The following is a 27657-nucleotide window of genomic DNA, read 5'->3' as shown; positions in this document are numbered from 1 at the left end:
TTGATTGATCATTAGTTGGACAATTAAATACATGTACTCAGGGCTAAACTTTTGCCACTTGTTGTTGTAAAAATTCTATCATATTTCAAAAATGAAAAACAAATGTATATTATCATTCACTGTACCTTTTTCAGCTTAGACACTGGTGGGTTCCATGTATATACATTAACTTTAATCAATATTTTCGCACCTTGTTTTCCAAATTAAAAACCACTGGAATTTTGTATAATAATCACCGCCAAGCGCAAACATAAATCAGGAAGCTGTGCATTGGTGAGCGCATTTAGACCACATATACGTAATACCATATGTTTGACATTCTGGGAAAACCTCGTAAACTTTCGCCGGTATCCGATTGATGCTTATTGTATATGTGACTCATGCTGGGAAAACTTCGTGAACTTTCGCCTGTAACCGATTAATGCTGATAAAAAGATCTATCCAATGAAATTGCTCGGACATTTGAAAGAGGTATATTTATATTTGATGAGAAAATTTGAAATTACTTAGTGAAAATGGCAACACCCGAAAGCTTTGCGTTAATGATATGGATTAATGACAACCCAGTGACTGGAAATGCTGTAAGAATTCGACAAATAGTGGAGCCAAGAAAGGCATATCATGAATATCGTGATGGAGAGACCGTGAAAGTAAAACTTGCAAGATTTGGGATTGTTGAAGGGGTCATTGCAAAACTTGGCGGTAAGTGACATTTTTACCAACTCTGTGTAGTGCTTTCTTTATCTTTTTTTTTTTAATGATAGACTTCTAGACTTCCGAGCATAATGTACATATACCTTTGTAACAATGTGTTAAAATGCTGCCGTGGAAGTTTTACTAATTTGGTTGCTAATTTACCGTCACCATTTAAATACCCGGAATCTGAACAGGTTTTAGCCAAACGTTTAATCATAACAAGCGTCTGTTAATTGGGATTATAAAAAGTTAAATTTGAGATTTTAACGGTTTTATTCTTAAGATGTTGACAAAATACCATTGACACATTAAGTTTAAGTATTTAACAATTTAGCAAAATGCTTTTAAAGGTAGAATTTGAAGCGATAACACTTAAATTACTGAATATAGATATTACGTTACAGTTGAATACGGACATTTTTTTAATTAAATTTATTAGACATGTGACGATGTGTGTGCAACAAAGAATTAATATATATTGCTGTTATTTGGCCATTTACAGTTAAAGTTTTGATAATGGTAAGTAAAGATAAGATTTTAAAATATGCATTTAGATGCATCGGGGTCAGCTCGGCCCTATTCCAACTAAGCCTGGTCAACTCGGCCTACTTTTCAATGTATAAATATATTGGTTTGTTTTATCACTCTTTATTGTTGGAACCACATAATAAATATATGGACTTAAGATGTTTTCTCAAATTATTATTACATTTTTGGATATTGAAATTGTAAAAGCTCATTAATGGACTGCTATTATCACCAATCAATTACCATGTGTATGTTAAGAGTACCGATTAACAGGTGATAATTATGATTTAGGCAATCATTCAAATTTGATAAATGACCACCTACAACTAATTTGAAGCTGAAGATAATAAGTTAACACGTTTTTATTTCAAATTTTATTGACGATTAACAAAAAGCATCAACAGAAAGACATTTGTATTATATCAATTTGGGGTGTAACAATACGGTAAAAACGTATTGCAATATATTGCCATTTTGACAAAGCGTATTGCAATATATTGCAATACATATTGTCGGGTATATGTTTCGATGTAAAGATAGAGTAACATTATATATTGTTATTATTATATGTATATATTCTTAGTAGAAACTTAATAAAAATGTAAGGAATAAATAGAAAGTAAAGTGTCACACAATTTGATAAACAAAACTAGTGGCACGTGACCTTTCACATCTGGGCCGCTTATGTAAATTATGCGGCCGCTTACTTACTTTTAAGTGTACTTAGTTGTCGGATATTTTTATCTTACGTTGACGCCAATAAAATTCACCAATAAAAGATTTTATGCGAAATTTGTACGAAATAAGAAGGTGATTAAATGAAAATTAAGATTTTTATAAAATACCGGTCTTCCAAAAATCGTACCGTGGTACGAAAGTAATTTTTTCATATAATCATATTACAATATATCGGTATAACAGTAACTGTTACACCCTTAATATCAATTTACAACGAATCTGCAAGAAGTGTATTTAAGCGTAACAAATTTCTTCTATTAAAATATACTTCACTTTAATTCTGTACAATATATTATAATATACCGGATATCTTTTATTTTTCATTTAAAACAGCTTGCCATGATAATATAATCAGAAAAAAGACTGTTGAAATATACCTCCTTTACATTGCATAAGCTTGAAAGATAAGTAGGAGAAGATCTGTCACTCCTTGAACCAAACTGTGAAGAATTATTAAGCTGACTCTTGACTTTAAGTAGCTTCTCTACTTCTTAACTGGGATGTCAGTGTGTGAGTGAGTGTCATGTCATAATGATTCACTCAATATTCATTTTATAATTAAGTCACAACTTAATTTTTTATTTTATTTCTCTGTAATGTACAATGCAAACAATAATTCCAATGATAATACAAGGTGTGTAAAGAAATACTATGGCATTTGATATTATAACAGTGTCCTGAAATAATACATACTAAATCATACTTTTGCAAAGCACTATATGTATTTTTCTTAATTATATTTTTTTTAAAAGGCAAAGTTGACTCTGCACAAACGTTCAATGTTTAAAGAGTTAAGTAACATTACAACAATAAGTAACTGTCAAAAATTTTCTTACAGCTAATAATGCTAGGCACTTTCGTTTTCATTGACTATTTTTTTATGTATTTTTTCCATACATCCTGTATTGCTTCAAAACTAAGCATCTTTTTCAGTCCCAAATTAAATAAGTAGCCAGTGTTATGGGGTGCTGTCATTGTCAAATCTTGGCACGTTTTCATCATAATTTTAGAATTTTCTAATCTGAACAAATTTTCGAAAACAATTTCTCTTAGGCAGTTTAATATTTTGCATCATTATTGGAAAAAATATGATATAGAAATTGACTATTAAAAATTGATGATTTTCAGATGGCACTGAGGAATCTAAGAAAATATTAGAGAAGGAAATTGACAGCCCAAAATTTATTGACTTAGTAAAAAAATACTGCCCAAATGTCCAGAGGTCTGAAACTGTAACAGAAGAAACAGCCAGTGCAAATACTGCACTATGTACTGCAGAAAATAAGAAAAGAAAGTCATCCAAGCCAAGAGCTATCACTGAGAAAAAGAAGAAGGTGTGTAATAAACTTCAGTTTTTATTTTTTTTAATTTTATGAAACTGCTTCTCTAGTAACATTATAACCTAAACTTTGCCATTTCCATAGTCATGCACAAAGTTCTCTTACAATTCTTATCTTTTCATATAAAATGGTAAAGAATCCTATTTGATATTGGTGTTATAATCATATTTCTTCCCTGTTATGTGGAACAATTTTACTTTTCTCAATAAAAATGTAAACTATAATGTTAGAAAATGACTTCTTATTAAATGACAGATGCATTTACTGTAATTTTCTGGACGGTCCCATGGACAGCTTGCTATATAATTGTTACTTTTTTCATTTTACTGATTTTTTTTCTAATTTAAGTATGATTTGGAAAAAGCTGGTGAGGAACTGCAACTAGCTAAATTGAAAGAGCAGGTTCACACAGGAAGTCAGAACACACATTCAAGGTTTGTAAAAACAAGTAATTGTGTATCTGATAATATTGGTTTCATCCAATGACAGAGTTTACAAGCATATATGAGCCGCGTCACGACAAAACCAACAAAGTGTGTTTGCGACCAGCATGTATCCAGACCAGCCTGCGCATCTGGGCAGTCTGATCAGGATCCATGCTGTTCGCTATCAGTTTATCTACTTATAATAGGGTTGGTAAGCGAACAGCATGGATCCTGATCAGACTGCGTGGATGCTCAGGCTGGTCTCGATCCATGCTGGTCGCAAACACACTATGTTGGTTTTGTCATAACGCGGCTCATATATATATAGTAATTCTGTGTAAATCAGTTTATTAATATGTCTATATTGATTTATGATCAGTTTTGAAATACATTTAACTACACTGAAAATACACATTCAGCAGAGACGTTGACAATCTCACACTCATTTTCAGGGTTTCTCTACCAATTTGTAGATAATAATTAGTGTTAAACATGTGGAAATAGATTAATGTTTAGATCTGTCCTGTATTCTAGACACTCGAAGGATAAAGCATAGATTCAAAGAATTGATTATTTGTATAAGAGCAAATTATGTCACCAATGCTCTTAGCACCAAAATACTCATTTATTTGACAAGTCTGTATTAATGCAAGGGGAGTTCAATTTGAAAAGTAGAATTTTGATTTCAAAGTAAATGTATGGATATTCATGACACAATGGATTGATGAAAAGTTTTTACAAACTAGAATGTTTTTATTTGATTTTTTTTTACTATGAATGAATTTTAAAAAAGGAAAAATTTTCAATTTTAGGGATGTAACGCCTCCATTACTTACAGAAATTAGAAAATCAACAGAGTCAAGTCATCCATTTAATACTAGTACTAATTCAGCTATAAATACTGGGTAAGTTGTTGATTTTTTAATGCGATGATTAATAGGATTATCAAAATTAAAGAAAAAAAAACTTAAGGGTTGAGGTAACAGAATTGGAACCATCATTTAGCCAAAATCATATTTCCAGTTTTAGCCCTATGTGACCTTAAGGGCTGTAAAACCAAACCAAAATAATTATCTTGAAACCTATTTGCATAATGAATAACATATTTTACATTGTATATCTTCTTTTAAGAATATTTTACTTTTAAATACATTTTCTCAATTTCATTAAAATTGAGTATCAATCTGGAGGCATACCAAAATGAAAACAAATTTATTTTCATTAATTCATTAAGTTTAGTCATGTGATAGAAGTATATGACATTCTTTGTCATATAATGTGCAATTTTATCATTTATCAATTTTTTGTTACAAAATAATTTAAACTAGAACTGCCACTATCATGGCGTGAATACCCCCGCATACCACTTTGTCAGAATCAACAGTGGCCATTTAGAGCTCAAGGACAACCTCCCTGCCAAATCTGAGGTTACTAAGCCAGTGCATTGCTAAGTTATGTATTCTACATGCTTCAAATGTGAAAATGTCAAAATAAATACATTGCGGACAGGACATTCTTTAGCAATTGAGAAGAAAAGCTTTTTTTGTCAAGGTCCCTGTGACCTTGACCTTTGACCCAGTGACTTCAAAATCGATAGGGGTCACCTTATAGTCATGATCAACATCCATACCAAATATGAAGACTGTGGGTCAAAGGAATCTTAAGTTAATGGGTGGACAAACTTTTTGAAGTCAAAGTCCCTATGACCTTGACCTTTGATCCAGTGACCTCAAAATCAAAAGGGGTCATCTACTAATCATGATCAACATCCATGTCAAATATGAAGACTGTGGGTCAAAGGAATCTAAAGTTATTGGGCAGACAAAGTTTTTGAAGTCAAAGTCCCTGTGACCTTGACCTTTGACCTGGTGACCTCAAAATCAATAGGGGTCATCTACTTATCATGACTAACCTCCATGCCAAATATGACGACTGTAGGTCAAAGGAATCTTAAGTTATTGGGCGGACAAGCTTTTTGAAGTCAAGGCCCCTGTGACCTTGACCTTTGACCTGGTGACCTCAAAATCAATAGGGGTCATCTACTAATCATGACTAACCTCCATGCCAAATATGAAGACTAAGGGTCAAAGGAATCTTAAGTTATTGGGCGGACAAGCTTTTTGAAGTCAAGGCCCCTGTGACCTTGACCTTTGACCTAGTGACCTCAAAATCAATAGGGGTCATCTACTTATCATGACTAAACTCCATGCCAAATATGAAGACTAAGGGTCAAAGGAATCTTAAGTTATTGGGCGGACAAGCTTTTTGAAGTCAAGGCCCCTGTGACCTTGACCTTTGACCTAGTGACCTCAAAATCAATAGGGGTCATCTACTAATCATGACTAACCTCCATGCCAAATATGAAGACTAAGGGTTAAAGGAATCTTAAGTTATTGGGCGGACAAGCTTTTTGAAGTCAAGGCCCCTGTGACCTTGACCTTTGACCTAGTGACCTCAAAATCGATAGGGGTCATCTACTAATCATGACTAACCTCCATGCCAAATATGAAGACTAAGGGTCAAAGGAATCTTAAGTTATTGGGCGGACAAGAAAAAAACGACGGCCGGACGGACGGACGGCCGGACGGACAGCCGGACGGACGGACAAGCTGATTCCAGTATACCCCCCTTACAACTTTGTTGTGCGGGGGTATAATTATGTGTTCACTCATGATGAGTCATCCGAGATCATATAGCAAGTATTAAATTATGTGATTCTAAAATTCTAGGGATGAAACACTTCCATTACAAACAGAAATTGAAAGATCTGCAGAGCCATGCCCACCACTTATTTCTAATACCAATTCAGGTTTAGATATTGGGTAAGTTGTTGCTCTTTTCTGATCTCATTAAAATGAATACAACTAGACTATAAGTCTGCAGATTAGAAAATTAAGTATGAAAAGACAAGATATTAAATGTTGTTATGATATCACTTGCTTTCAATGTTTATGTATTTTTTGTAGTACAACCAACTGATACACCATTGTTATCACATAATTTTTGCCAATACATTTCCTTAGACAAAGAACAAAGAAATCAAGATGTCAAAACAAATTATTTTCAGTACATTCATAATTTCAATTTGTTTGGTTATGAAGTAAATAGAATCTCACTTTTGGTGTTGAATATATACTTGTCCTCTGATAGTTAGCTTTATAACAATTTCTTTTGCTCCTAGAGTATAATTCTATATTTTATGTCAAGTCATGTGAGGTCCTGTATAAAGCTATATGATTTTAAAATTTTAGGGAAGTCTCAATTCCATTTCAAATAGAAACAAGTAGGTCAACAGAGGGATGTCATCAACTTTCTTCCAGTACCAGTTCAGCTGTAGATATTGGGTAAGTACCGATTTAATACCTTTTATAATACTGCATGTTTGTAACATCAATTTGCATTGGATAATAGAGACATTTTTAAATATAGTTTTATATACACTGTTGCTGTCAGTTTTCTAAGAAATCTCACTTTTTCTGAAAAAGTTTGCTGTATCATAAATTTGTTATAAATATTCCTGACAAATTATATAAACAGTTGTTTGCAATATAACCCTCGCTTAGCTACTCTGGCTATATTTCCTAACAGCCATTTATATATGGCCATATAACCTGTCAAAAATATTTATAACTAATAAGAGAAATGAATTTAGATTTAAATTTTTTTTAGTTCTGATTATTTTCAGTAAAGACCTTATTCTTATAATGTCATTGTTTATTAAAAATTGATTTGTGATCAGTATTATAGTTATTAATTCAGTCTGCCTACTACATGTATATATAATCAAAGGGTTTTGGGTTAATTCCTCGTACAACACCATATTGCTAAATAAAACTAGATTAACTTATTTACAATAGTTATTAAAGATGGACAGTTCCCAAGACCAACCTTTGTTAATAGAATTTGATGTAGCATTTTTCTGAAGGAAATCTATTTATCCATGTATAGACAGAACTATAAATGTATTAGTTGATGTAACAGAGTGTTAAAAAGAAATGTTTTTCATTTGTTTATTTAACTCTATTTTCAGTGGTCCTGAATCAGTTTTCAGCACTGTGCGCAAAAGCATAGATGTTGTTTCACATCAGGGTATTGGCATGGTGGATCTTCTTAACCAGCCACTTGAACAGCAAAGAGAATGTGACGGTTGTTCTCACTTAAAACAAGAAGTTGCCAACTTGCGGCAGTATGTTTTATGGCTGGAAGGTAGAGCTATGACAGAGATCCAGAATTTAAGAAGTTCAATTTCATGGCTCTTTGAAAATCAAAAGGATGAGGTAAAAGAAAATTTATTCTGGTTTATCCATGATGATTATTTTGACTGTAATTTAAACATCATGTCACAATTTCATAATCTAATTTTTAGCTTAGACTGTTTCACAGAAAAAAATTATAGAAATATTGCTATAGTTATGTAGATGTTGTTATTGCTTTGGTAAGCTCTTACTTTGTAATTGATAAATGGATAATCTTATTACTTGAAACAAGACCTGCTAAAGCATTGTATTGATCATTACAAAGAGCTTTAAATGACCTTGAATTTTGTCTAAATAGTCATAACTTTAATGATTAATAAACAGGTTTGATTCATTCTTGAAAAAGCAACACTTGTTTTCAATGAACATGTTGTAATATTTTGATATGACCTTGACCTGTAAATGATCTTGACCATTATGTTATGTGATTCAATTTTGCTTACATTTTCATTACTTTGTCATTAATTTATTTATTTGACTCAAATTTGGACAAAACAATACAATACTTGTGACTAGACTGAGCTTTTTAAAAGTAAAAAAGAACATGGACAGATTTTTTCTTTAAAGGCACATTATTTCTCAGAAATGAATATACAATTTTTTTTTCTAAAAAGGGTGAAAATTGTTTTGTTTTTTATATTGTAATGAATTTAAAGCATGTTGGCAATTGGAAGTGAAATATTGTGTCATAAAATAGCAGTATGTAAACAAAGCAGTATTTTGACATCCACTCTAAATACTCATTCTTTATAACTTATAATACTAGTTCCAAAAAAGCAAAGAAAGCAAATTATATTCTTTGGAATGGAAAGTTAAATTAAATTTGATAATTTTGCGCTGAAATTATACAATATAATTTTCACTGATGTCAAAGATTTAATTTCTTTTCACCAATTTTTCAGTTTTTAGTTGTCCTAAAAATTTCAAGGGTTAAACCTTTTTTTACAGAGCAAGAATGTTGACAGACAGATAGGGGAATCAGTGACAAACAAGTTCTTTACTGAAACCAAACCTGCAGACCAAGCCAGTGAGGTAATTTTTATTTCTGATATCTTTTTTGTACAAGAAATCTTTTAAAGTTTTATTATTGCCCTCCTACATTGTGAATGCTTTTCATTACTGGAAACCTGAAATAAATGCAGACAGGCAGGCTGTATAAATCGAATTTATTCATCTAGGATTGTTTTATAAAGTTATATTTTCTGTTGTAACTTACATATTACTTGTTTATTACTATGCATAGAAATACATATATTTTAACAACCTTTTTATTTCAGATGGAAGTTTTAGTCGAATCAATTGAAGAGCATCCCAATACATTTTACAATAATTTCACAAAGGTATTGTTTTAATACAATTTTAATATGATTTACATTTAATGGAGAACTTAAAAAAATATTCTGTTTACATTTTGAAATTGCTGGTTCTCAACAATGCTTAGCAGCTAAATATATTGAAGTTTTTTTTCTTTTTGATAAAAGCTTGAGTAGATAGGCCTTTTCATAGTAATGTATTCCAAAGGCTTACCTTAAAATGCATGATAGTTCTTGATCAGGATAATTCAGCTTTTATCACATTTCTTTTGAATTTGACATTTTGTATTATTACAGGCACAGTTAAGGGTTATTGCACATGCAGAAAAATCATTTTCAAAAGCAGCCAAGGCCCTTTTCAGAAAAATGTTTACCATGGAGGAAGTGAAAGGAAGAAGCCTTTCTGGTTTTGCTCCAAATAAAAACACACCAGCCAAGCCTGCTTTGGAAAACCAGGAGAAACTGCAGGCTTTATACAGTAATATATATCTCAGTTTATTAATCTAAACAGATAGTAAAATAAAAAAAACTGAAAAACACTAGGATTTTCAAAAAACAAAAGTTGTAAAAATTATTTTTTAATAAGGGTTTTCTATTAAATTTCAATTTAACTGAAGCAAATGGTTTATCCATTATACTGTTTATCTTATATGATTTAAAAAGGAAAATTCCTGCTTTAGGGTGAGAAAGTACTATTGAGTGGATGACAAAGATCATAGATGTCCTTGCTACAAAGATGTTTTTCTATATATTTCAGAGATTGTCCAGGAGAAATGGCCATGGGCATCAAAGGCAATGATCAACCTCAAATTGGCTGACCTACTCAAACCAAGCTATCAACCAAAAAGTTCTAACTGAACATTAACTGTTAATATTTACCATTAAAGACTACTAACTTAACTTTTCATTTGTAGTGCATTTCTATTTACTTCACTTTGACATCTATTAATGTTTCAGTGAGTCATGTGATCATTTTTTGCTCTGTATTATCATTAAGAAATTTCCCAAGTCTTTAAAAGGACAACATTATTGTTGTTTTTTTTTCAGAATATTTCATTGGTTGTAATATTTACTGATTTTCCATGGATATTATAGAAATTTCCAAGGTTTTTCTCAAATAAACCTTGGAAAATGATCTTGATGCTATAGAAAGAATCCTCTGAAAATATTACAGTATTCTGGGTTTTTGAGAAATTTTCCGAGGTTTTCATTTGAAAACCTTGGAAAACAAACCACGGAAACACTTTAAAAATCCTTGGAAATCGTTCCAATACTCCGAGGTCACTCATTTTACAAGGTTTTCTTAAAAATTCCTCGGAAATTATTTTACGAGGTTTTTATTCTGAAATCCTTGGAAATCGTTCCAATACTCCGAGGTCACTCATTTTACAAGGTTTTCTTAAAAATTCCTCGGAAATTATTTTACGAGGTTTTTCTTCTGAAATCCTTGGAAATCGTTCCAATACTCCGAGGTCTTACTTTTTACGAGGTTTTTAACCACGGAAATTTTTTTTACAAGGTTTTTTTTTGCCCTCTCCCAATTTTTCCAAGGTTTTTTTTTAAAGCAAACTTTTGCATTTTCTTGTTCCAATACTCCGAGGTTTTTTTCCAAGGATTTTGAGCCAAAAACCTCGGAATATCTACACCCGGGAAATTACCTTATTTAATACAACTGATATTTCACCTAATTTATTTTATGTGTACTTTACAGACAACACAAGTGCCTTTTTCCTGCTTTTTCTCTGCTTTCTTTTTTTCTTTTAAATCGATACACTTTTATTTAACCATGTGTTTGACATTATAATTCACCTTATGTACTGTCAATAACAGTTTAATAAAATCATGACCTGATATTTCTATTTATAGCAACCATCTGTTTATACACGTGAATGAAAAAGGTCATACAATAGGTCAAATTGCATATAGTCCGCCAATGCAGTGTTCAAGGGCATGTCAAGTTTAGGAATTTTACCATTGAACTATATTTTGTAATGAGATAAAAACAATGTGTCATTGTATGGTATACAGTCAGTTTAACCTATATAATGATGGTTATCTTGGTACAGTTGTCACACAGTATAGATTAATGAATTATTAACAGGTACCATGTAGAGTATAAAATTAGAAGAAAAAAAATATCTACTAAAAGTCTGTTACTGCCGGTAATTTAGAATTGGGTTGGGAATGTCAAGTGATATACATGTAAATATATTAAATTAAAGAGTCATTCATGATGGCTTGTGGTGCACTAAGAAATGAAAGTATGAAAACTGAATGATCCACTTTAACAAGTTAAATAATTGGGAATCCCATTCACCAAGATCTGGTGTTGTTTTGTTTATAAATTAGAGATGTTTTTGCCCCACATTTTGGGAAGGGGTCCTTCCCCTTAGTATTGAGGAATACAACACAGCATTTTTTACATGGGAAGAAAAAAACTTGGCGTTAATTGAAATGTATGGGAAAACTGCATCATTTTTCTGAAGGGAAGAAACCCTTACAGACTTACACTGCCCCAGCTATAGAATGGAAATACATTTTCAATTGATTTCTTTCAAATATACTTAGAATGAATATAATAACCTTTGGTTCAAGTTCATCAATTCTAACATGAATTTGCTGAGGCAGGGCAATAAGCACCCCAATCACTGAGACAGCGCAGGGTAACAACACATAAGTCACTGAGGCAGGCCAATACACACTGATCACCAGGACAGGGCAATACACACCTTAGGCGCTGTGGCAAGAAAGGGCAATACACACCTAAGTTGCTGAGACAGGACAGGGCAATATACACCCAAGTCGCTGAGGCAGGAAAGGGCAATATACACCTAAATCACTGAGACAGGGCAGGGCAATATCACCCAAGTTGCTAAGGCAGGGTAATTAATACACAGCCAAATCACTGAGGCAGGGCAGGGCAATACAAACCCTAGGTGCTCAGGTACGGTAGGGCAATACACACCCAAGGCATTGAGGCAAGGAAAGGTTATACACTTCCAAGGTGCTAAGGCAGGGAAATATACACCTAAAACGCTGAGGCAGGGCAACGTTTGACACAAAAGGTGGAGGTAGGGCAAGGCAATTCACAACCAAGTCACTGAGGCAGGGCAAGGCAATACACACCCAAGGCACTGAGGCAGGGCATGTCAAAACACACTCCATGGCAGATTTAAAAGAAGATATCACAATTAAACAAATCAAAGTGTGAGCTTGGAAACAAACAGATACCAGCATGAGTTTGGAGATGAATAAATCCAAGCATAAGCTAGAAAATGAATAAATCCTAGCATGAGTCTGGAAATGAATAATTCCTAAATTGAGTTTAGAAACAAACAGATGCTAGCATGAGCTTGGAAACAAACAAATTCTAGTTTCAGCTAGGAAACAAATAAATTATAGCATGTGTCGACAACAGAACATTATCATATATACATGAAATTTATGACTTTTACAAAACTATTATGGTTAAATTAACATGCATTTTTCTGAATTAAAATTCCCAAAAAATGTAAAAGGAAATTGGAATTATCTACTCAAACATTTGTTTAATCATATGAAGGAACATTATATCAATTAACATAGAGAAAGATGAACATACACTGTAACTCAGTCACACACTTACTAAATATTATTTCACAAGTTCTTAAAGATAGAATTGATCAGCAAATTTAATTAATTTATTGACGCAAATAACTCAGATAATAACTTTTCCATCAAATGTTTTCCTCTGTAACTTTAACAACTTAACATACAGTTTTTGAATTTGATCTGTAAGTAAATTTGTAAATAGTCTTAGAAGATAATTAAATAAATTTTATGTGACATAATGTAAAGTCAGATTTAAAAAAAAATGATTAAAAGAAACCAATTAAAAAAATTAAATCAAGGATGCAACAAGATGGTTGGAGAGAAAATCTAACTTGACTTATGTTTTGATAGTATATACTTGCATGCATATAAACACATCCAACTTGAAATTCTATTTAACTTATTCTGTTTCACAAAAAAGGGGTATAACTCTTTTAATAACATGTCGATTGAAATGTGAGAAAATTGAACATATTTTTTGTTTCACAACATCATCTGGATGTCACAAGTGTTCTCTAGTTTTGATATTATATATGTGCATGTCAAATATAACCTGAATCACTGAATTTGAAATCCAATGTTAATCCATCACAAGTTATTCTGCTGAAACAAATAATTTCACTGAAAAAAATGTAGTAAACTTAATTTATTAGTACATCTATGCGTAGGCTCATCTGAAAGGGGCAATTTTCACTTTGGCATTTATCAAATACCTCAATGGTTGTTTAACAAAAAAGATTTTCTTAAAAGGTGTGAAATCTAAAAGAAAAATGGTAAATTATTAAATAACTTCAGACTTCCCGAAATACGTCGGTCCGACGGACATGTCCGATAAATTTTGATCAGGTCCGACAAGTTTTTATTCCGGATCGGTCCGACTGTCCGGCTTTTATCCAAGCCGCATGTATACAAAATGGCGTCGCTAAAGGTGCCAAACCTCGGAAAAATAAAAAATCTACGTCAGAGGAACAGGCAGAACAGCAGTAAAAGGATAAAAAGAATAGACCTGAGACAAAATTTAATGAAAAATAGAAGCAAGACAGTGAATCGTTGGTGTATGATAGGGAGGAGATGAAAATGCGCTGTAAGGAATGTGCCGATTTTTACGGCGAAAAAATTAAAAACAAAAAGTGTCTTAGAAATACAAACACAAGTCATTCTTTGATTTTGATAAATTTTATTTGGTCCGACAGATTTCGTTTCGGTCCGACAGATTTTCATGGTTTGTCAGACCAAATGTCTGACAGTTTTTTTCAACTTTCGGGAAGTCTGTAACTTTGCTCTTAATCTGAATAAAATATTTATTTTTTTTAGTTCTATATTAGTCCAATATATTAGATGTTATTGTTATAGTTTATGTCGGTCATTGAGCCTGTTGCTTTGCCCTGAAGCAAAAATATCTCAAAGCGACATCATATTTATAGGACTAAGTTCTATATGTAATAATTCGATAAAAATACAATAAAATAGTGGTTCCAAGTAAAACTACTGGCAGGTTCATTAAGTCCAGGAAGCACTTTAGACTGTTTAAGTCTGATACCTTGGAAATATGGATACCACAGAATACGAGGCACCAGTATACCAATGTTGTTACTTGTTTACTAGATTGAAAATTCAAAAATATAATAACTACTCACATGTAAGAGTCCAAGTCACTGCAGTTGCATTAGCAGCATTTAATGCTTTTTCCATTTTTGGATGGAGTTAAAGGGACACAAAGTATAGCAAGTCACCAAAATTCAAGAAAATATAACCTGGACTATGTATGCACTTTCCAAATAGTTGACACTTGTTACGAACTATATAGAGTGCGAATAATCAACATCCAAATATAAATCAAAGCGATCTACAGTGCAAAAGACAAAATGGAATTGAAATTCAAAAAACATGTCTCACCAGAATAATATTTCCAGAAATACTTTCTCTAAGACATTCATAATATTGCTGCAATAACGCCTGTAAGTATGAAAATTAATTCTACTGTTTACCACACTACTAAAGTCTTGTGTACATTACCGCACGTGACCTGTCTGAAACATGTGCCGTGTTTATTGGAGCGGAAAGCCGTCATATTCTTACGCGACCTTGACATAATGTGTAAAAAAAAATTGACCGATATATTAATTATTCGTTTTTCTTAATCTACTCTTTTTATGTGACAGTATAAATTTTGAAATTTAGGAAGATACCGCTCTGTAAATGATTTTTTTTGTACATGTATCCGAAAGAGTTTCTAAGAAAAAAAATCGACTTCAGAACTATTTCTTCATGACACAAGCAAAACCTAATTATAATCTCAAACACGGTTGAGAAGTACAGTCGCACCTAGAGAAAAACGTGACTCGTGACGTCGTGTTAAAAATCTTAGAATTTTATTTTTAAACGGAACGAAAATTTATTTTTTTTTTATTTTTTTTTTCGTATTGTTTTTTTGGTAGTGTTTGATAGCTCTCTTCTTAGAACTAGCTTTGTAGGCCTACTGTTCAGTGGATCTAATTAACTTGTCAATAATGATTATTAAAATGGAGGAGCTTGAATTCTGTCCAATTCCAAAATGCATTGTGTCAATATTGTTTATTATTATATATAATGTATATACGTTTACATTTTTCTCACTTTCACTGGCAAATCGGTTGTTTGTAACAGCCCGGAAAATATGTATTATAAAACTTAGACTTTGTCGGACCGAAGGGCTGATAACTTGTAGCAACCCTTTTGCAAGCTCTAGATCTATTCTTATTGTACATTTGTTTTTGTGTTATTCAAATGTATTATAGTTGAAATAAAACATTATTAAACTAATGAATACATAACTATATCGAATATAAATATGTTTAAACCAATTATTAAAATTATGAAGCATAAAATTGTGCTATTTCAAAAGATTGAGGTATGGATCTGGGGACTTTCAGTCCAAAATTATGTGCAAATGCAACAATAAATTTATTAAAATGAAACACGGAATTTAAAAAATCTATCATTTAAAGCTTTGACCTCTAAGTGTGACATTGACTTTGGAGGTAGGGGTGCAGTTGTTGCGCCTGACATATCGTCTTATTATTGTAACCATTTGTGCAAAGTATTTTTAAAACACCTTGATCTATGAAAAAGTTATGGATCGGACACAAATTATACACTATAACAGACTATGTAAATCTTTGACCTCTACGTGTGACCTTGAACTTGGAGGTAGGGACACATGTGTTACGCATGACATATCATCTTAAATTATCATTGTGACTATTTGTGCCAAGTATTTGCAAGATCCCTTGATCTATGAAGAAGTTATGGAAGGGGCACAAAATATACCATATAACAGACTCTGTTATCCTTTGACCATCTCAGTGTGACCTTGACCTTGGAGGTAGGGGTGCAGGTGTTGTACTTGACATATCGTCTTATTATTGTGACTTTTTGTGCCTAGTTATTTCAAAATCCCGAAGAAGTTCTAGATCGTACACAAATTTTACCCTAAAATTTTCCCCTACATTTGTATGTTTACTTTAGACCTCAAAGTGTGACCTTGAACTTGGAGGTAGGGATGCAGGTGTTGCACATGACACATGTTTAATGATATTGACTATTTGTGGCAAGTATTTACAAAATCCTTTGATATATGAAAAAGTTATGGATTGGACACAAAATATACTCTATAACAGACTATGTTAATCTTTGACCTTCAAGTGTGACATTGACCTTGGATGTAGGGACCGGTTGTTGTGCATGACACATCGTCTCACTATATTGTGGCAAGTAATTACAAAATCCCTTCAAAGATAAGAAAGTTATGGACCGGACACGACATATACCCTAAATTAGACAATGTTGACCTTGAATGAGAAGAGCGACCTTGACCCTGGAGGTAGGGGTCTGGTTGTTGCGCATGGCACATTGTCTTATTATAACAAACATTTGTGCCAAGTTATTTCAGATTCCTTTGATAAATGACAAATTAATGGACCGGACACGAAAGTGTGACGGACGAACAGACGAACGGAGCCCATTTCTATATCCCCCTTTTTTCTTCGAAAAGATGGGGGACAATCAGGGATTAAATGTGCAGACGAAATATATACTTCTTAGCAATTTGCGAGCATTAAATGTCTATATTTTGGCGGTGTGTATCGGTATTATCTAAATTTAATTGGCACTGTCATATGATACAAAAAGGCAAACTCTTCATATTTCCATGAATGTTGATAATATAAATAAAATTTTAAGTACTCGTCTAGTAAGGTTAAACGTGAAAATCCATCATTACTTCAAGAAAGGAAGAATGTTGACAAAAGCGTCAATATATCGTGTTTCTTCTTTGCATAATTTATGTACTGCGTTAATTAAAGATAATTTAGTTAAAGTCGGTTTCAATAAACGTAATAAGTTAACATTTTGAGAAGACCTGTTCAGCAGCTACCACACACATAGAAGAAAAAATAAACAAGATACAAATGAGCCACGTCACGACAAAACTAACATAGTGCGTTTGCGACCAGCATGGATCCAGACCAGCCTGCGCATCCGTGCAGTCTGATTAAGATCCTTGCTGTTCGTTATTAATTTCACTACTTGTAATAAGGTTTGTAAGCGAACAGCATGGATCCTGATCAGACTGCGCGGATGATGGTGTTGTCGTGATGCGGCAATCAAATGACATGACAGAAAGCAACCACAGAAGGTGCTGTTATCTCACCATTCTAGGGAACTCGAACTCAATCAGAGCACCTCCCCCCACCCCCGGCAACAACGGATGCCCCCGGGGTGCAGGGGCCATCACGTCCGAAATTATGATGATTAAGGGTCTGAGGGGTAAGGAGTATCTCCGATCCCGTCATTTCACTTGTGGATGTTGGCAGTTTACCCTCCTCATCACGACAGTAAGCCACATTGGACTTAGCAGAGCACAGTTTAGCAACGGAAGGCTGTCAAGCAGACAGTGAGTTTGCCCTCACTTTCGCAAGGACTTGATAAGTTATGTACATGCCAGAGGTACAGTGCGAATAACCGTCATGATCAATCACAACGGAAGAGGACCCGGGTCGTCCGATTTACAGTCACTCGCTCTACGTTTTGAGCTTTAAAAATGTTTTGTACGCAGAATATCGAAATGTTTATAGAGCTTCCAAAATAATTATGAAAGCTCTCAAAAATGACCCTCAATGATGTCCAGACAGTACCTTATCTTAATGTCTTAAATTGGGATCGTTCTTTTAAAGTCCAAAATTGTCTTATCTTCTAACCATAAAATGATATTTATATGCACATAAGTTTGTCATTTCATTTATAATATAAAGGAGTTTTGTGATCAAGAAAATTTTTTATTGATAAATATATAGTTTGATTTATCTAATATTTGAATGTTTTCGCTGCTTTTCCTGTGGTGTTTTGCCGGATTTGGACAGACTTTAGCCGGAGTGGAACTATTGAAGAACTATGACATGGAAATGGTTCATTTCGAGCATAATTGGTCTTGTAAAGGTGGCTGCACCTTAATATCCAGTAAAGATCATTACAGTGGCTGGCATAGTGTTATGGTTTCAAACAGGTGTTTATTATTTTTCGTTTTCCTAACAGTTAAGATTTCTTTCCAAATAGAATTAAACTGTACAAGTAACAAGAATGTTTGGTATTTCTTCATATCTACATAATACGTATTAAAGAGTACCTTGGTAATGGTACCCAATATATTCCGAATAATTTTTTTGTCTGCTTTGATTTCTAGGCGATATTTTATAAAATTTGCAGAAAATAGTCACATGTAAATGAAATAATATCTGATAATCATAAGTATTATATTCTAATATAGAGTCTAAAGAAACAACAAAAAGTTTTTTTCAAAAAGCATACTACGATCCCAATAATGCATGCGTTAATGACGTCATAATAATATAGTTTTACAAACGGCATAATTATATGCAATACTGTTGTTGCTTGCTTTTCAGACATCATAATTTCGATGCTTTAGCCCAAAATGTCGCCGTCACTCCCGGAAATGTGTATAACTTTACAGCCTACATTAAACTGTTGAATCTTCAACATGGTGCCAATTATGAAACAGTGGAGGCCACGATGACATGCCTAGGGAACAATGGTAAAGTACATAGTGTTTTTAAATTCAAGAGTAACTGTAAATAACTATGTATTTATTGCAAAAAAACCGACAGAAGCAAAATTATGTAAAGGTCATTGGCCAATCAGTAACTTTTTAGAAATAACTATATACAGGACAAGAAAAATAATGAGCTTTTGATGTATGACGAGGATTTATTGATGGACGTTTCATAAAGATACAAATAGCTCTCTGTCGAGTAAAGAATATCTATGAACTGCATATACTGATGTTTATAGAAAATTTTGAATATTTTATTTGACTTTAAATATATATATATTTTGAAATCATCTATTGAAAACATTGACTTACTTTGCAGGACACAAGATATATTTGAAGTTTGGACACGATCCGTACGTTAGACTGAATACATGGACACTGTTAGGGGGTATACACCAGGTACCTCAAGGTATTTATTTTGTGACATGTTACTTTTAAAATGATTTAAAAACCATACCCCAACATAAGATACTTGCTTACATATACCAATTCATGTAAATTACCAATTAAAGTTTAAAATAAGCAAAAAGACCCTTTATGCGATAGTAATGTAGTAGTAGAAATATGGCGAAAATACTGCAATATCAGTCCCTTAATGGACATAACACTGTTTCTTAAATTTTTGATATCTTTACATTTGTTAAAATCTTAGTGTACATTTTTTCTCAAGTAAAATTTTCTTGAAACATTTGGGCTCATCTGGATGCATGCAGCTTTAAATCACTTTCAATAAAACCAAAAATGGTGCTTACACAATTATAGAAGATTAAGTTATCAATCAATGAAAAATGGTTTTAGATTTTTTAGATTTTGGTTATCAAGTTTTGAATTTCAGGTGCGCATGCGTGTCAGGTGGTCATACAGGTTAAGGATCCGAGCGTCAACTATCTGGTGGACCATACAAGTCTTCAAGTTGTACCGGAAAATGCCAATTGGAGGACAGAAGCTAACGCGCGAATAGAAGAATTAAGAAAATCTGATATCACTGTCACGTAATTTCAAAGGAGATTATTTTACTATGTTATATACATGTATATTTTTATTACACGTAATGATTTCCTATGCACACAATCTGCATTGATTTAGAATTAATGAAAATCGGATTAAGGATTTTGAAGAAGAAAACAAAACAAACACAATTTTACGATTGCCGTTGAAAACAAAAGGTGTGTTTTTACCTCATACTAAGGGAATCAACTCGATACAAGAATTATGACGATATTAAACAGAGTAATATCCCTTCCCTACTACGGAAAGGAATTATTAATGATACTAAAAAAAAATCTAAAGCTTACGTGTAAATGAAATTTGTTTCCGAATTCAGTCAATGAAAAAATATGTTTATTCATAACATCATTTATATACTTCAAAAGACCTTAATATTGGCTCAATAAAAACCACTGAATACCCCTCTAAACCGGGGAATAAAGTTGGTCTGGAAGTCATTTGGCTAAGAAAAATTCCACTGACCATAAGTTGTGATACTTTAATAACCAAAATTCATCAAGTAAAAATGTTATCAATACCAATAGTCCTTTTAACACACGGCGTCATATTAATAGTGATGCCATGGTGGCTGCTTTCGAACGTTTTTGTGCGTCGTGTTGGCGATAGCAACAACAGGACAAAGCGCTAAACGGCGCGTTGTTGAACTTTCGTTTTGTCGTCCTGTTGCTAACGATTTACGCCGAACGGCGCGTTGTCGTTCGGCGTGTTGTCGCGATGTCAGGTTGTCGCCCGGTTCAAATAGAAGTATTGGCTTATAAGCAAAGCGACAGTGCGACATCGCGCCGCAAGACAACGCACCATTTGGTGTGCTTCGCTAGAGACAAGACGACAGCGCGACAATGCGCCGTTGGGCCCTCTATCAGCCACCATATGATACAGCACAATAATCTTCGTACTAGGTTAACCGATGTTGGTCATAATTTATTTAGTTTTAGATATCATACTTTACAATTGCATTTTCAGATTCCCGTCCGATCAAAATGAAAACTACCAGGTGGAGGTGAGTATTATTTTTTTCAATCAGATATAAAAACATAGGAGAAGTGGAGGATGTCATGACGCCCTCCATAACTCCTAGGCAAGGGTTGGGAGGCATATCATTTGAACCGAAAACACTTGATTGTCATTGTAAAATTTTGTGTATATTTGCTTAAAGGCCCAGTAAGCCTACCAATTCTATCATTTTCATTTCTATTTTTTTATTTGTAGTGTTTCAAAAGGTTATTGACTGTCATTAAGCGCTGTTTCGCTTCTCTTGCATTTTGGCAATTAGTACGCTGATAGCTATCTCGTATTTTGTATGGAAACATTTCACTTTGTTTAAAGTTTGCTACCTTTATCACAGTCTATTTTACACTTTATTTATATGCAGCTCACATGTTCTATATCTATAATTACATCATCATAAATGTTCTCCCATACAGCAGGAGAAAAAGTAATTTATGAAGCAAGTAAATTGTACAGTTACATGTATTTAAAATAATAAATATATTTCAAGTATATAAATGAGCCGTGTCACGACAAAACCAACATTGTGTGTTTGCGACCAGCATGGATCCAGACCAGCCTGCGCATCCGCGCAGTCTGATCAGGATCCATGCTGTTCGCTATCAGTTTCTCTACTTGTAATAAGGTTGGTGAGCGAACAGCATGGATCCTGGTGAGACTGCGCGGATGCACAGGCTGGTCTGGATCCATGCTGGTCGCAAACACACTATGTTGGTTTTGTCGCGACGCGGCTCAAATGTTGTCATTTATGTTATCTAGCTTATACAAGACTCTCATGAGTTTGCTTTTGGAAGCGCTGTTGGTGCCAGACAAATTGTTGACCCCGCCTACCGGAAGTATGCGCAGGCGTTCTATGATAATTTTGAATGGGCGGTTCTAGAAAACGCTTTGAAATGGAAACTTATGGAAAAGACCAAGGTAAAACCAAAAGCTTCAGGTGGCTGATTCATATCGTGTTTAAACTCTCGAAAGCTAGATTTGTAGTTAAAATTTGATCTTTCCGAATATATTTTTATGTACCATATTGCTTTTGACCCTGAGGAGTTTTTGGCCGAAAAGTGCCAAAAATGATCTTGCATACTTCACCAATGATGGAAAGCCATAAAATGAGCCGTGTCATGACAAAACCAGCATAGTGGGTTTGAGACCAGCATGGATCCAGACCAGCCTGCGCATTCTCGCAGTCTGATCAGGATCCATGCTATTCTCTACTTGTAATAGGGTTTGTAAGCGAACAGCACGGATCCTGATCAGACTGCGCGGATGCGCAGACTGGTCTGGATCCATGCTGGTCGCAAACGCACAATGTTGGTTTTGTCATGACACGGCTCATTAAAGTGTGTCGAGTATAAAACTGCCCTCTAAACCAACACTCAATTTTAATTTTTTTTTAAATTTTATTTATCTATCGTCATGGTAGTTGGGTGAATGTCTTTCTTAGAAAGTGGATATTTAGCAAACAAATTTTACCACCAGACTGTCCATCAGAAAATCATTTTAAGTAAGTAGAAAGTAAAAATATGTCTGAGTGATATCATTTAGTCCTCAAACAATAGATAATGCTCCGTTGTTTTTTTGTTTTTTTTCTGTTTATGAAAGTGTGTTTTTGTTTTTAAAAAGTAAAACCAATCTTTTGAAGCATATTAACATTTCATATAATTGCTATTTGTTTATATGAACTACAATGACTTAAACTATTCAACTCTCTCTCTCTCTCATTTCAGGGACATATAGATTACAACACACCAATGACAGCCCTTCGTGCTCTAAATGGAAACGGGTATGAATCTATATCATAAGTATCATTTTCTTTAAGTTTTAAATGAACTGTATCTTTTTTAATGTTGTACATATCTTTTAATTTATTAGTTTTACAACGTTTATAGTGTCAGAAACTGTTTCACATTTACATCTCATTCGGAACTCACATCCATAATCATAATCAGTCCATAAACGAAGATTGACGGAAAGGGAGAACGTGAACGATGTTATTCAGTCCAGCAATAGACAAAACATAAGTTATTCTTGTCCTTTCTGTATCTAGAACAAAGGTTCGCGCCCACAACATATTCTGGGGTGTGAGAACCCATGTTTCTTCTTGGGTATCAACGTTGAGTCGTCAACAACTTCTTCAAGAAATAGATATGAGGACAAAGGGGGTTGTCGGTCATACTGCCGGTCTGTATGTAACCTTAGTCATTTTTCATAATTATTAAACTTGTTAAATGTGTTTAGTTATAGAAATACACAGTACTTGTGAAGACACATGTTCGTAACCTGAGTTGGGCCAGAACCAACGGCCACTGGGATTAGAGTCACTAGGCCAACGTTCTCTTAAATGTAGTTACAGTACTTGATGATTGGCCTACATATATGATGAATAATTGAAATTTTCATTTATCCATTGTGTGACAAAAATATGAAAGCTTCACTAACTGAAGCCAAAATTTCTGCTGATAATGCCATTTTTGTTAATAATATTTTCATAATTTTGATTATTGAGCTTTTTTCAGTTTACAACGTTTTTATCATGTATCTACTTGTTCGTACTTTTTTGTTTTGCTCGATACATATATGTATATTGTAACAATTAATTACATTGAATCATTATTGCTATTTATTCAGTGTGTGTGTCTACGTTGATAAAAGAATCAATGTGAGGACAATAGTGTCCCCAATTTAATAGTCATTATGTAGAGTTTATACAACCAACTTTTCTATCTTGTTTAATTTGCTAATAATAAGAGATGATCTCAGTTTTACCTTTATTTAATATAAATGTCTAGAGTTAAACACTGGGATGTTAACAACGAAAATATCCACGGTGATTGGTATGAGCAGACAACTGGGGACCCGAACATTACCATGAAAATGTTTCACGATGCTCATGCCGTTGATCCCAATGTCAAACTGTTCCTTAACGACTTTGGTGTGATGGAAAGCTATGCTGCTGTGGTAAATACAAATCTTTATTTAATAATAAGATCGATTCATCATTATCTTGCAAAATATTTCATGTAACACCAATTCAAAGCTCTATCTGATCTGTAATTGGTCAATCTACTACAGTAATAAAATAGATTTGCCTTGCTTTGAATTTGGCTAAAAAAATAGAGAAAAAAAAACGGAATCTCGAAAGAACGTCAAAAAACGACAAAATCAAAATCGTTGCAGGCTCGGTTTAAATAGATTTCAGCAAAAAAATAAAGATGGCTAACTTTATCTCTGTCATGAACAGAAAAAACCCGAGACTGCAATTTTCAAACATTTATTTTTTGTTTGTTTCATAGCTTCCGAGAGATTTACCCTTTTTCCAGATTAATTTGATTAATAGAGTATATTAACTTAGTATTTATTTAAATGTATATCAATTATAGTTGCCAGATATTTTTGCTGTTTTAAAAGAATAATTTCTTTCAGCCGTTACGCCATCAAGCGGAATTTTTTAAAAGTGCCGGAGTCCCAATCTACGGCGTAGGAATACAAAGTCATATAAAAGATACAAACCTTGATATAGGCAAGCTGAAGGTATATTAGTCCTTTTCACATTTCACAAAGAACTTTATGTTGTTTGTAAGATGAAAGAAATAAAGATTTCAAATTTGAATCTCTAATTATCAAAGTTTAAAGAATGTTTTCATATCTATTTATATGCATCCGTCACTTTACGGTACCAAACTGTAATGTTGAAATTGCATAATAAAACAACAAATCGATAAAGTTGTACATGTACATGAGGTAAGGAAAAAGTTGCTAATTATGTTGTAACGGTGGTTTTGTTTTACGCTATAGACTTTAACTATTCTTTTGAATCAATATTATTAACTATAGTAGAAATCCAAGTAACTTTTTTCTTTAACAAGGTCATAAAAATGAAAAAAAAAGTGTTCATATTGTTATATACCATTATGTGTCCGACAAAATGTTTTTTTTTATCATTTCTAAAAAGTCACATGGAGATATAAGAATGACAGCAATGTAAAAAGGATTATGATGAAGTATTTTCTTTCTGTTTTCTTTCCGCTCTTTTGTCGTCTGCTCATCAAACTAAATAAAACAACAACGACAAGGAAACAACAACAGAAGAAGAAAAGGGCTTGAAATATAACCCGAAGCTTTGTATTTTTATTCAAAACGTTGACAAAAAGCCTTTGACTGATCGCATTTCAGCACTTGAAGACTTAATTTTAAAACCTCTTTTAAATTACATATTTAGCGGTTAACGGAAAGGTAAGAGGGACGACGATTTTGTACGAACTGGTTATATTAAGTTTTTTTTTTGTATAATTCAAATTCTATATGGTCCTCTTAACTTTATTAACGACAGGGACAGTTGGACACGGTCGCCTCTGCTGGTCTCCCTATCTGGATCACGGAGCTCAGTCTTGCATCAAATGATGTACACTCACGGGCGACAGCCTTAACAGATATACTCACCCTGTATTTTAGTCACCCGGCGGTAGAGGGTGTGCTTTTCTGGGGATTCTGGGACGGAAAAATATTCAACCAACAAACAGCGTTATTTGAAGGCTCTGACGTTATGGTAAATATGGATACAATCTTTAATAAATGCTTTGAATATTGTCGGCACTATGCTTTAGTGGTATAAAGGCTAGTTTACAGTCTATAGAGCTACATGTTTATAACTGCTGTCTATAGCAGTATAGCTTACAAAATTATTGTTTGGATTTTAAAACTGATTAGTATATTCCCCTAATTAAAAGCAAATGCTTCATGCAAGAAATCTTGCTGAACTGTTAAAGAGAATTGGTCTATAATGGAAGGTCTGTAATACATGTAATACAATGAAATACTAACGTTGATATAGTATTTAGTATTAGACATCACAACAAACCATATGAGCCGCGCCATGACAAAACCAACATAATGGGTTTGCGACCAGCATGGATCCAGACCTGCCTGCGCATCCGTGCAGTCTGATCAGGATCCATGCTGTTCGCTTACAAACCCTATGACAACTAGATAACTTACAGCGAACAGCATGGATCCTGATCAGACTGCGCGGATGTTATGTTTGTTTTGTCGTGACGCGGCTCATATATATCTATATAGAAGATAATAAATTGAACAAATTACTATTTTTCATTAGATCAAGAGACCGAATCCTACAGGTATTGTTCTCATGTGTTGTCAAGGATTGTTACATAATTGAGTGGCCCCTTAAACCTTATACAGTGAGCCGTCCGGTTAGCTCAGTAGGTAGAGGTTGAATCGGGTGACCCGGATGGTGCAGGTCACTGTCGGTGTGAATGATCATGAAATCCTATCTACGGTCATTCGCACTGTACATCTGCTCTGGCATGTACAGATCGAAAATACAGTTCCTTGCGAAAGTGAATGCAACTAGTACTGGTAAACTGCTTGACAGCCTGCCCAGGACCGATGCGGTAGCTAAACTGTTCTCTGTTAAATTCAATGTGACTTACTGCACTGATCCGGAATGAAGACTACCAATGCTACCATGCACTGCACATTCTACCGTATTCATTGTACATCAAAACTGACATTGACCTTCAACTTGACATTCGTTTTTGTAGTTATGGATATTACACTTTCAATTAACACAGTTTCATTTGTATTGTTGGGACTCCCGAGTTCTGATTTCGTTAACATTCAGCTTAAAATGTACAAGAATAGAGTACATCAGAGTTACCAATGATGTTGTATCCTTAACCAGTTTTAAAACAAAAAACAACGAAATACATGGTTGATACGCATTTTGTAAATAAACCAGTGTTACACTTGATTAAAAAAATTATTCCTCGTATCTTCATTTTCATTTACAGCCAAATGAAGCCGGAAAGGCTTATCAGACGCTCTTTAAGACAACATGGCGGACTCACGTGACCAAGGATGTAAACAAGATAAATTCATTCTCTGTCCGAGGTTTCAAGGGAGGTTACACTTTGATAGTGCGGCATGATGGCCGGGAAATCAAACGTGAAACTTTCACTTTAGGTTCGACAGGAAAAAACATCAATATCAATCTTGGTAAGCTCTGCTGTTTTTATTTTGACATGACGGGACTTGAAAGATTAATTTTCTACTTTATGCAAGTCTAGAGTAGTACATTATGTGCAAAATTTCAGATCATACGTTTTCAGAATAATTATCCAAATTGTGACAAAAAACCAAAATTGAAAAGCGTTGCAACAAAAGTAAAGAAATTAAAAGAGGAAGGAAGGAGGAAGGAATGAAGGACAGATGAACAGATGATAGAAATTAATAATTTAAACACGTTTTTTTTTTTAATTTTCAGGAACATCACCGAGTATCATTGTTGGGTAAATTGTGGCAAGAGAATTGCGTTTTATATTGAAATAAATCATGTGATTCTTTATGAATATTTGTTCATTGTTTAATGTCCCGTTGAAAAGCAAAATAATATTTTTTTGTTGTTTTCCCGTTCTGTTTCTTTTGTATCATTTCTTTATTTAGTGTTTTACAGTATATACATTTCTAAGATATGCTTTTAGTTTACTGTCAAAAGGTATGGTCAGTCTGGTTAAAATCAGCTCTAAATAACGCTCCGCTTTGAGATCTGACCGTGACCATATACGAAATCATTTCTGGTGACATTTCACACAGTCAATCATCAGCGAGCTTCATAATTTTGAAAGCGATGTG

General features: G+C 33.6%; 3 protein-coding genes across 3 annotated transcripts in view; 2 read left to right on the top strand and 1 right to left on the bottom strand.

Moving 5' to 3' along the window:
• Positions 1-15031, bottom strand: part of LOC132759548 (uncharacterized) — a 36679-nt gene extending 21648 nt beyond the window's left edge. The window contains exon 1 of the mRNA XM_060751338.1: positions 14784-15031. The gene's annotated coding sequence lies outside the window, so the exon portion shown is untranslated. The remainder of the gene's footprint in view (positions 1-14783) is intronic.
• On the top strand, positions 516-10941 carry LOC132759560 (uncharacterized). Its single transcript, XM_060751351.1, has 11 exons — positions 516-702; positions 3091-3296; positions 3651-3736; positions 4540-4632; positions 6457-6549; positions 6979-7071; positions 7758-8004; positions 8932-9015; positions 9261-9323; positions 9594-9774; positions 10054-10941. The coding sequence occupies exons 1-11, from the start codon at positions 516-518 to the stop codon at positions 10152-10154; spliced, it is 1434 nt and encodes a 477-aa protein (XP_060607334.1). The 3' UTR covers positions 10155-10941.
• Positions 15032-18160: 3129 nt separating the features above from the next.
• LOC132759565 (anti-sigma-I factor RsgI6-like) lies at positions 18161-27374 on the top strand. Its single transcript, XM_060751356.1, has 13 exons — positions 18161-18429; positions 18827-18975; positions 19313-19402; positions 19829-19985; positions 20965-21001; positions 21769-21927; positions 22734-22789; positions 23054-23191; positions 23796-23964; positions 24430-24537; positions 25337-25552; positions 26817-27021; positions 27290-27374. Exons 1-13 carry the CDS (start codon positions 18242-18244, stop codon positions 27316-27318), a joined length of 1701 nt encoding a protein of 566 aa, XP_060607339.1. The 5' UTR covers positions 18161-18241; the 3' UTR covers positions 27319-27374.
• Positions 27375-27657: the final 283 nt, after the last annotated feature.

This window comes from Ruditapes philippinarum, unplaced genomic scaffold, assembly GCF_026571515.1.
Source record: "Ruditapes philippinarum isolate M1 unplaced genomic scaffold, ASM2657151v2 ctg916_1_1_1_1, whole genome shotgun sequence".
In the NCBI taxonomy this organism is placed as follows: domain Eukaryota; kingdom Metazoa; phylum Mollusca; class Bivalvia; order Venerida; family Veneridae; genus Ruditapes; species Ruditapes philippinarum.
Note: the sequence above shows the minus strand (reverse complement) of the source record. Positions and strands in the feature narration are given on the sequence as shown.